The sequence below is a fragment of the Ciona intestinalis genome, chromosome 8 (assembly GCF_000224145.3).
Source record: "Ciona intestinalis chromosome 8, KH, whole genome shotgun sequence".
NCBI lineage: Eukaryota > Metazoa > Chordata > Ascidiacea > Phlebobranchia > Cionidae > Ciona > Ciona intestinalis.
In genome coordinates this window covers 3123761-3135338 of record NC_020173.2, presented here as the reverse complement: position 1 = coordinate 3135338, position 11578 = coordinate 3123761, and the positions used below count along the sequence as shown (strand labels likewise).

At 32.2% G+C, this 11578-nt stretch overlaps 2 protein-coding genes across 3 annotated transcripts; both read right to left on the bottom strand.

The window, feature by feature from the left end:
• Positions 1-128: 128 nt before the first annotated feature.
• LOC100178264 (putative glycerol kinase 5) lies at positions 129-8213 on the bottom strand. Of its 2 annotated transcripts, XM_002122391.5 has the most exons (6): positions 7697-7863; positions 3868-3997; positions 3276-3369; positions 2872-3000; positions 2386-2529; positions 129-2124 (listed from the first exon to the last, which is right to left on the bottom strand). In XM_002122391.5, the coding sequence occupies exons 2-6, from the start codon at positions 3960-3962 to the stop codon at positions 1033-1035; spliced, it is 1554 nt and encodes a 517-aa protein (XP_002122427.1). In that variant the 5' UTR covers positions 3963-3997; positions 7697-7863; the 3' UTR covers positions 129-1032. The 2 variants fall into 2 exon arrangements, with proteins under 2 accessions (XP_002122427.1, XP_026691237.1); XM_026835436.1 differs by lacking the exon at positions 3868-3997 and having other exon boundaries at positions 235-2124; positions 7697-8213.
• Positions 8214-8225: 12 nt separating this feature from the next.
• LOC100186152 (cytoplasmic tRNA 2-thiolation protein 2-like) lies at positions 8226-11551 on the bottom strand. The gene is made up of 7 exons (XM_018813063.2): positions 11362-11551; positions 11170-11241; positions 10686-10824; positions 10316-10477; positions 9875-9987; positions 9385-9625; positions 8226-8950 (listed from the first exon to the last, which is right to left on the bottom strand). The coding sequence occupies exons 1-7, from the start codon at positions 11412-11414 to the stop codon at positions 8432-8434; spliced, it is 1299 nt and encodes a 432-aa protein (XP_018668608.1). The 5' UTR covers positions 11415-11551; the 3' UTR covers positions 8226-8431.
• Positions 11552-11578: the final 27 nt, after the last annotated feature.

Here is an 11578-nt window from a genome sequence, read left to right as displayed (position 1 = left end):
GTTGGTTGTCATTCCCATTTATATCCTCATAGTTAGGAAATTTAGCGACTTATCTATGGTTGCCCATTCCATGCACACAGTTTTGCCTATTAAAGTCTGTAGATAAGCGTACAGATTGTAGCTTTAAAAATGATTAATTTAAATTGTATTTTCACTTCAATTGACATACAGAAACATTAAAATTGCTGAAGCTATTAAAGTAAATAAGGTAAGTCAATAGTTTGAATAACATAGTTTTTTATCATGTTATTTATTTGTTTAATAATAATTCATTAAGTACATTCAAAAAGTTCTAAGGCATTCACAATATTTCAACATTATTTAGCTGGTAAGTGATTAACATGGTTAATTAACAGAAGTTAAAAAAATACATACATCTATATTGCACATACATATATAGATACAAAACCTTACTTTATAACAACGAGAACATTTAGTAAAGAGTGCACTAGTTATTCCATAAAGTTAGTTTTAAAAAAATCAGTATGTATTAAAAGTAACACAAAAGATGGATTAATTTGACCCGAAAAAGAACGGTTTTTAGAATTCAATATTTTGTACTGTTTAGAAATTTATAACAAACAGATGGTTTTAATTAACGGGAATGCAATTTAGTACATTTAAAGGATTTATTAATGATTTTAAATGGAAATTACATAAACAGTAACACAAGAGAAAATTGTTGCATCCTTCATTATACTGTAATACAAACATGCAAGCCAGAGTCTGATAAATGTATATATCTTTTATAATATGTGGTGGTGTTGCATAGAAAAATCTTGTTTTAAAATTATACAAAAATATTAAATTTTGCAACTTTTTGTAAAAATGCAACCTTAGTTACTCCTAATAAAAACCAACTCTAGCATAACAAAAAAATGGATTTTTTCGGCTCATCTGGTATATATAACGTTAAATATATTCCAACGCTTCATCTGCTATTTGGCAAGACTTTAAGCAGACCAAACGTTTAAATAAAATTATAATTTTATATACCAGATAGGCCGAAAAAATATTTTATTTTATTATTGTTCAAGTATCAGAATACCAGTTTAATGAACGTTTCGCCGCTCTGCACCAATTCTTCATGATCGGAGAATATTTTTTCGCATTCTCTTCATTTGGTGTGAATGATTTTACCTGTTTTGGCAAACTTTTTAATTCTTCCATGTTTTTCCAATACCCAACAGCCAAGCCAGCTAAATAAGCAGCACCAAGGGCAGACATTTCACTATGTTCTTGTCTGTTTATTATCTGGCCAACCAGATCTGCAGTTAACTGCATTATCAGCTTGTTAGCACATACGCCCCCATCACAGACAAATCTTTTTATTTTTAAACTCGTTTCCGCCACCATTGAATCAAAAACCTGCTTGTTCCGAAAAGCAAGAGATTCTAAAACTGCTCGAACGATATGAGGTGCCTTTGTATTCTGAGTAATACCCATCATACCACCACAAGCCAAGTAATCATTAATTGGAGCTTGGATTCCATTAAAGGCAGGCACAAAGTAAACGCCTTCAGAAGTATCAACTAAATTGGCAATATCGTCTGAATCGCATGGTTCCTTTATAAAGTTCATTCCTTTCATCCAATCCACAGCGTCACCTGCTGTGTTAGAACTTCCTTCAGCAAGATGGACGACTTTGTCACCAATTTTCCAACCTACAATTGGGTAGAACCCAGCCACTGAAGTGTGTGGTTTATTTCCGACGTTTAAATCTAAAAACGCCCCAGTTCCAAGTGTTAATTTTACATCTCCAGGTTCGAAACAGCACTGCCCGAACATAGCAGCTTGCTGGTCCCCAACCACTGCCCTTATTGGTATTTTAAACCCAAATAGATCTTTCTCACAAACCCCATAATCATCATAAGTGTCAATAACGGGCGGGAATATTTCCTTTGGAATATTTAACACTGAGCAAAAAAACCCGCTCCAGTCTAAAATATAAGGATCATAAATTCCTGTAGAACTTGCACATGAGTATTCCGATGTATACACCTTGCCCCCACTTAACTTCCACACTACCCAAGTATCAAGAGTTCCAAATCTCACTTTCCCTTCTCTGGCCAATCCTTTGAGGTCTGGGTATTGGTTGAACAACCAAAGTAATCGAATAGAAACCTAAAGTAAATTTATTTTTTTAAACTTTAAGTAAAACCTTTTCATAGTTTGACTGGATTATTTATGATATAAGACGTCCGGTGATAAATATCAGACCTTTGGAAGCATTTCTTGGAAAATGTATGTTTTATATAAATAAAACTAATCAATAGAAAAAAACAGTCGTTATGACACCCTAAAAATAAAAACACACCTTTTTCATTAAAAATGCTATTCCACGATTTAAACCCAAACTCAATTTATAAATTATGTTTTTATTACATGTTGCGTCCTAAACTTCAACACTGCAGCTGCAAGAAACTTCTTTCTTTGTGTGAGCAAGTGAAGACCTTTTGATGCGGGTCGTAAAAACTTCATTGTGTAAGAATCATTCCATGATTTGGACAATGCGTCTCCACGTGTGTCCTGTGTTTAGATATCATTAATGTGGTGTTATGGTAGTTGTTCTACCTATTATGCAAACCACGCCGTTGTCTTCTTTCAGGCCCTACCCCTAACAGAACTTCTCCATGCCATATGCATTGTATTTTAACAAATTTTTTGAAAAAGTAGTTAAACCGCCACTTTCCATTCAGAAATTGTTAGCTTCACATTTTGTTTTATAGAAAAAGCATACTAATAATGTCATTTATGTGTATATAATTACCCTAAAAAACTTTTAAAACTGGATTAAATGCTTTGCGCAGACCAATGTTTTCCTGCCATATGGGAAGAAAGCAAGTTACATTCATTCAATGTATTCCCTACCTGCCAAACCAAGAAGTTATGAAACGGTTTTCCTGTTTCTTTGTCCCATAACATGAAAGTCCCACGTTGTGTAGAAATTCCAATAGAAGCTATTTTATCCGGGGTAATAGATGCTGATTGGATGGCTTCCTATTAAAAAACAAGGCACATTTTTTAAATATAATCTTGAAAATCTATAATTGTATCCCTGTCAACTCAAAACTAAAGTCAAAACCCCAACTCCCCTTTCCCAACTAGCCTTTAACCCTGATGATATCTTTATTATTAACAAAAAATGAGCTTTAAATTGTTAAATTTAAACTATAATCTTTTATATTTTAGCGTTTTTTTTTATTTCTTTTCTACCTAAACTTTTAGTTAACACCCACATAAAGTATATTCAATGTAAAGTAAGGATTGCTCACCTTCATAACTCCAAGTATTTGCTCCCATAGTTCATCAGGGTCCATCTCTACTGCTTGTGGTTCAGGATAAAGAATTTTAATTCGGCATTGACTTCTGTAATGCAAACCAAAGAAAAAAGTTGTAGAACACGAAGGATTGAATAATCTATTTGATCACTGGATCAGAGGAAGTACCACAGAAACTCAAGCATTCTAAAACCATATATGCATGGGTGAGTGCTAATTAAAATGTTTAGAGTGGCAAAATTGGCTTAATATATCCTATATAAGTTGTATTTTAGTTTATATATCCTATATAGGTTGTATTTTAGTTTATATATCCTATATAGGTTGTATTTTTTAGGATTAATTGCTGTATCAATATCCAATAACACAGACCGATTCTAAAGAAAATTTCTTGCTAAAAATAGGTATTGGTCAATAATAAAAAATACTTTTTCTCTGCGATGACTTGGTTTCTTTTTATGTCCAAAAGAAAAAAGAGAGAAACAAAAATAAAATTATACGCTGTATCGATACCTTACTACGAGTAAGTATGCATATATTTATGTTATGTAATTTATATATTTTCTAAATAATAAACATATCCTACCTTCCCTTTATTTTTGTTTGTTTGTCATAAATAAAACATCTCATGTTACTTGTACCAATGTCAAGAGACAGAACGTATTTATCTTTCAAATCCATTTCAGGCCTATTTAGTCCAAACGCCTAAACATTACCTTTTAAAATAAAATTGTGCATTAAAAACTTAGAAACAAAGTATATGTTTACCGGTACAAAAACAATGGTACATTAACGTTAAATGCATATCCAAAACGTCTAAGTTTCAATGCTACATTCTAAAACTTCTATTTTATAACACAAATTCATGCAACATACTAAATTTAAATGAAAAACAAATGGTAACAGAGCATTAAACAACTGACTGTGTAATTCTAAACACATTTACCAGTTGCATCTGACAGTAATCACTGCCATATCTTATACATTACTACATGCTTTAGCATTTGCACATATTTAACTGCGGTGTCAGCTATAGTGGTGTATGGTGTGTGTGTTTACATATCATCAAGTCCAAAGTCCAACAATACTTTAAATGTACAGTGTAATAAAACATGTCAATAAGTTAACTATTTCCTATAAAATTTAATATCAGTATAAGACTATAACAAAATATGAACAATTACACAGTTTTTTGGGTAAATAAATGTATTAGTATTGGTCGCATAAAACCGCATATAAAAACAATAATATAACATAAATGTGTCTTGTTTATTGAAGGCAAAGTTGCAATTGTGGATTGCAGAAGTTAATGTCTTTATTTGTCCTGGTTATAATAGGAGTGGTTAGCATTTAATGCATAGGCTTGTAAATGTGTAACATTAGTCAAACTGTAAATAAATATCCTTTTAAAATATGTATCATGTTTAATGTTTGCCATTAGCAAACATTGAGTTATGGTAAGTCTGGCCAAAACTCCAGTGTTTTACTGAAACCAGAAAGTAAATAAATTTCAAGGACATATTACAAGGCTTGTTGCATAGTGGTTTAAAAGCATGCCTCCCATTGTGACACATCAGTCTGCCTGTGTGAAGTCATAAAGGGATTGTGGAATTCACAAGAGTGATTATTACATAACAATATGAAGCTGATATGTGCAGGTTTCCCTAAAACAGGGACAAAGTCTTTGACAAGAGCTCTTCAAATTTTAGGATATACAGACAGTAAGTTACAATTTTTTTGGTTTAATTTTAATTTTAAGTTAAAAAATATTATTGTTGGCATAAGTTGCAAAGTAAAAAAATAAAAAACTGCATGCATATTTTGTAAAAATCTCAGTATATCAAATTAGGCATTTTGTATTAGTTTACTCACTAGTTATTTTATCTGGTAACTTTACTATTTAAGTATATTATGCTAAACTGAACTGTATTTAATACTTAATAGTTATATATCTCTGTAAAGTATAAAATAACTAATTAAAATTATAAGTAACTTGTTTAAACATCCAGCAAAGTTTAAAAGTTTTTTATTCCATATTATTATACTTTTTATTAATTCAAATTAAATTTATAGAATATTGTAATATTATTCACAGTTTTTGACTACCTTGAACACATTGATTACTTCTTGGATGATTACGACAATTTTTTCAACGGGAAAGAGATTTTACCAAATATTTTTGACAAATATGATCGATTGAATGTACAATGTGTTGTAGACATGCCGTCTTCATTTTTATTTGAAGAATTTCACAAAAGATGGCCAAAAGCAAAGGTAAATATTATAGAGAAGAGTATTTTAAGGCTTATTTTGTGTAAAATTTGCGAAAAATAGTTGTTTAAAACAATTTTGTGTAACAGAATGTCAAAATTGGGATATATGTGCAAATGTGCTACATATCTTTGAATAGGCATGTTTCACGGCAATAGTATGATCATTATATTTTATGGACCAACTCTGGTCTAAAATCATGAGCCCTTGGCCTTGGAATCTTGCTGCAAGACCTTACCCATTCCCAAAAATCATGTTAATATTACCATTGAAAAATGCTAAATACTAGGTTAATTGCTTGCAACAAAATTTTACCAGACCTCTACTATTCACTATTGTGCAACCAATTCAAGGCAAACCACTTAACCACAGACCCAAGGCCATATAGATGCCTGGTAATCATTGCCTCGTGTTAAAGTACAAACAAACTTTTGACCTTGCAACCAAGGCCACTTGTTGAATGCGTTATCGGCACTGTACCACACCATAGTTAACCTTGATCTAAACCACTGGCAGAAAATGTTACTAGCCTTGCATAATATGACGTCAATTTACAAACAATAGGTTTTAAATTGGGTCATGTTTGTTTATTAACTTTTATTTGAATCTCCTGCCGAATATCAAGGCTATGTTGTACATCCCATTATGGGGGTTCAATGTCCAAGTATTTCAAGACAGCAGGAAACCTGAAAGACTGTTAAATATACCTGTATATGAATAGACCATGTTATAACTTAACAATGAGCGCACCATGTGTCTGGTGTATAAAAGACACGAGACACCTATGATATAACTTAACAAAAGTTAAAAGACAACTTTTTTAAAGATCATTACAACAAAACTGCTTCTATAAACACAAATACTTTTGCATGTACTTTTGCTCAATTCTACCTCTTACCAGGTAATACTGACAGTAAGATCTGAAAAGGATTGGTTTAAAAGCATTCAAAAAATGAACCAACTTGTCTTCAACACTTATCACTGGATGACTTACTTTTCAAGCCAAGCTCTCAAGTTTGAAAACTTTATGCGGAAACTCTATCAATATATGCTGGTAAGCCCAGTATTTAACTAATGTATTAAAACACTAAAATAATGCGTTCTAAGATTTAGGATTAGAAATCTGTGTAAACAACTGTTTTATATGCTCCCTTGTTTGCCTTGTATAGAAAACAGAAACATAATTTTCCTTTAATAGGAATAAACAGAAACTATCATTGTAAGACAGATAAACCGAACTTTCTAATTTATTGCTAATTGAAATTTTTAAATAGTTTGGTGTTAAATACATTACATGAATTGATGAATACATTAATGAGGTGCCTACTTTGAGCAGTGGTATTTTTTAAATTGGTGCTCAAATAATAAACTTAAAATTAAAGAAGCATGGTTTAAAACTCATTTTAGATTTAAAGAATATTACATAACTTGTTGTTTGTTTGTTTTAAGACACCTATAACTATTATTGATACATTACATATGCTCCCTAATTGAGTTAAAAAAATATATATTTAAATGACTAAATCTAGTGTTATAACAGGGTGAGGGTACAGAAAAATCATGGTTATGGAAAATGCATTACCGAAGGCATAACAATTATGTACAACAAGTTGTACCACCAGATAATCTACTTGTGCTAGATGTTGCAGATGTAAGTAATAACTTATTTATTTTTATTTTAGCACCCCAGTTTTATGCCGAAAACAGCTTTTACTCTGCTGTTGTTAGGTGTCTGCACACAAAAAAGTCAAAATATACTGGATTTACCACACCAATCAATGAGGTTCCTATGTTTGACTACATTTAGAATGATTCCCCAGAGTTTAAAATGGTGACACTTACGATATTATTTATATAGTGAGCAGGAAACCCAGAGTTATCCAAAAGTTTAAATACATGGCACCTATGATACTATTTAAATAGTATGCTTGGAAAGTCACTGTCACTTTCATTTACATATTTATTAACAGACATGTTTCAGGATAGAATCAAAGAGGTAAATATCAATGACAATTATAAATTATGTTGCAAGTGACCCCCAAAGCATCAATACAGGCTTTAGACCCTTCTTATTTTGTTTCTGAACACCTTAATCAGACTTTCCCAACACCCTGTACGTAAATAAAAATACTGAACAAACTTACCTCTCAGGGTTGGGCTCCACTCTGTAAATTCCTTGGAAAACCAATTCCTGACGAGCCGTTTCCATTCGTTAATGCAGCGGGGTCAAAGGGCAACATAGTTGAGAGGTTGCTAGGGGAAACGGCTATTGCACGAAGAGCAAAGTATCAGATCATATTCTCAATTATATTTTACCTGGTTGTGTTTGGCCTTCTTATCTATGCTCTGCAAGATTTGTTTTTTTAATATTTAGAAGTATTGTATAACCTACAAAGTAATGAATAGGAAAATGTACAGTGTCAGTTATAGGTTTGTGCTACTTTTTCGGTCCAAATTTAATTTTTAGTTGTATTTTTTTTAAATTTAGAAGTTTTTACCATGACTGACACAAGCAGCACGTTTTTAACAGACTGACTTTGATGCTATGTACAAATAAGAAAAAAATATTTTTTTTAAAACAATTGAAACTCATTGTTAAACTTATAGAATATAGAATGCTTACCTTCATTTTAAAAATGATAAAACAAAGATCATTTTTACATCATAAAGCTATTTTAAAAATCTGTATTTATTTATTTGTAATGTCATAGACATTTAGAACTTGTGCAGTGTTGCCAATTTAATAATTTCATCTTAAAACTAAAAAATATCACTGAACACTGGTGTAGTGAAATGTAATATTAAAAACACCAATTTTTACAATAAAAACAAAATGTCCGCCGAAAAGTCAATCTAATTTTTTCTACTTTATAAAAATTCTAGTCTTCTAATAAAATCCCATTTAGTTTGTTCTTTATGTCATTGGAGGATAGTAGCTTTTCTGGATAAGTTGTCATGGTAACAACAGGAGGAAAAAGAATATCTTTTCCATCTTGTGTGACTTCTTTACCCAACAGTCGACATGCGTAACAAACTTGTAGGTTTTGATATTCCAATGGTTGGATAAGAGTTGGTACATCCATTATATTAATGGATGAATCATTGTAAGTAGAACTTGCGTGGCTGGTATTGATGGCTTCAGAGAATAATGTGTGGCGCAGAGCCGTGGCTTGTGCCGTGCCACACTCCGTGTCGATGGCTCCGAAACATAAACGGCAACAACCTCTAGATTTTTTCTCATCATTTTTCCCGTGAAGTTTATTTGAAGTCCTGAACACGGTCATCTCAGTTGAGGGAAATCCCGCTACAAGTCCGAGGATAAAATTCTCCGTCAGATTTTGAACACTAGATGTCACTGATTGGCTTGTTGCGAGATTTGGAAGGAAAACAGTCGGAACCTGAGGTGCATAAGATGGGTTACACAACATATGCACACAGTGTTACTTTTCTGCACCTTTATAAAACTAAAGCAATGCACCTCTACACCACTCACATACGCTTAAACATATCACTCACAGCACCTAAGACTTGCAACTATAGAGTTTTTTCCATTAACCCATAGTGATAGACTAAGTTAGGTGTGACAACAAGTTAGCCTGTTGCCTGCAAAACTTAACTCTATAAAAATGGCATAAAACTGTTTAAAAAGTAGTCATTAAAAGTTGAAACAATGCAGCTTACTATATTCCAAGCTTTAAAAATGAATATGGAAGCCCTTTATAGAAAACCCTTATTTAAAGGGATTGAACATTAGGTTTAATATCTAATAAAGCGGTAATCGCAAATTCACACACATACAGACAGACACATACAGAACAATAAGCTTGCTTACTTTATTCAGAGCATTATAAACTGCTATCTCCTTCATGCTCATTTCTCGCATCGGCCGTAACAACTTTACCCCAACCCCCTCAAACCTTAAGCCATCCGAAAACCCAGTATCCTGGGGTAGATGGACCCCACGACCCAACGAAAAGTTGGATAGAATGTTAATGGCAAGTCTAGTGCTCGTTTCACCCATAAAAACATGATCGTATCCGAGCTCCTTTGCTTTGCGTGACAGCAAGTAACACCTAGATGCAAAAAAAACAATTTTACAATTTTTTGGGTTTACAATTTGCTAATAAAGTTTTTAACATCTTGAGACCGTATTTCTGCAACAAAGATTGTTTTTTTAAATGAAATAAATTGAATTTAAAATTGCTAACATAAATGTCCAAAAATTAGACATTCTATTCTATATAGTTAGGTCCTACGCAGGAGACCTGGGTTTAGGCCAGTGTCTGTCCTTTACCCCAACACCCAAAAGTTATCATACACACCTTAACCTATAAAGTGTTTCTTGCTTTGATGTTAGAGTTGTGATTGAGTTAAACAACTTTTCAAGTTTTTCTGCATTTGTCATTTTTTCATCTGTATCTTCAGTTGAGAAAACCTGGTCAATTATAAAGATGACATGATTTAAAAAGGGAATCTCTTTTTTAAACATTACATTTACATTGAAACATATGTGGTTGACAATGAGATATACAATGCCAATGTATAAAGTGTATATGCACATTGCACATAATACCCATATTTCATCAATCAGAAACATAGCTTGACAGTGAGAATTAGCAATTTCATGTTCATACATTAAAATCTGTTTAAGAGTGGCCTTGGGCATGCCTATACAATGCCAATGTATGAAGTTTATATGCACATCATATCTAGTTACATTTCTAACAAACAATAACAGCTTGACAGTGAGCATAAGTACCTACCTCCTCCAGTTTAACAATGTGATAAGGAAACCCAGTGTTGCGCATTATTTCTTCAATTTCTTTCACTTTTTCATAGTCATCACTTGGATAAAGTATTCGTTCGTCAACAAATATCAAACCCGGTGTAAATTTTAATTTTTTAACAGTTGCTGGATCTAAACCCTGAAAAAAAGAGAGTAAATTATATCTTTATATATTTAACTTTCTTGAATAGGTATGATATAAGTCAGATATTTAAACCAATATTTTTAAGCTGGTACAGTATACATCCTTTTATTTCTTACTAGTTTACATGTTTTTACAGTTTAAACAGTATTTTGTTATTCTACATACTGGCTAGAAAGAAACATTATTATGATTTTATTATTACCTTTTTAATAAGATTAAGCAAAGCAGATGAGTTATTACCACCAGAATAAGCGAGAGCAACTTTATCATGATGTCGCACAAGTGGGTTGCGACCCATGGATGCTCGGAACTTGTGGCTGAAGTAAACTTCAAAGCAATCCCTGTTTATATAAATGTGGTGTAAGTACATGTAATGCACTGAAGTTATAAAAGGGAGATACTTATTTTTTACGTCTTCTTATACACCACACACATGGTGTATTCATACAACCAATGCTCACTGTCGAGTTATAACATGGGTGTCTTCTTATACACCAGATACACATGGTAAATTCATACACCTCATGTTTACTGCCAAGGTATAATATGGGTTTTTTCTTATACACCTCATACAAGTTAAGTGCTTCACTTTATTCGTCATCTATTCAGAAACATCATGTTTGCTTGCTAATTAAATAATAGGTGTGATCTAATACACTAGATATACATGAATGTTCTTGAATTACTTGCAAAATGTTCCGTTTGTCCCAACAACAATAACAGAATCCTTCTCACATTTTACACAAGCTTTGCCATGTCTGCAAAATTAAATGTTATCATTATATACAGATGGGTAAAATTTTAAGGCACAAAAGATTACAATATTGTGCTAATTTTTTCATTGATAAGTTGGTAAATAAAGATATACATATACTTACATAATCTGAGGCTCCAGTTTGGGTGAAAACGTTTCTCCGTTTACCTGACACATATTAACTGTTAGTAAAAGTAAATAAAACTGTAAATATAGTTGTGGTATTGAATTAATGATGTTTTATTCACAACTTTTTCTAAAACCACTACTTTAAACCAAATTGTAGATCTCTATTAGAAAGTGTGTGAAATTGTCAGTGCTGCCATGAAGTGTTTGGCTGA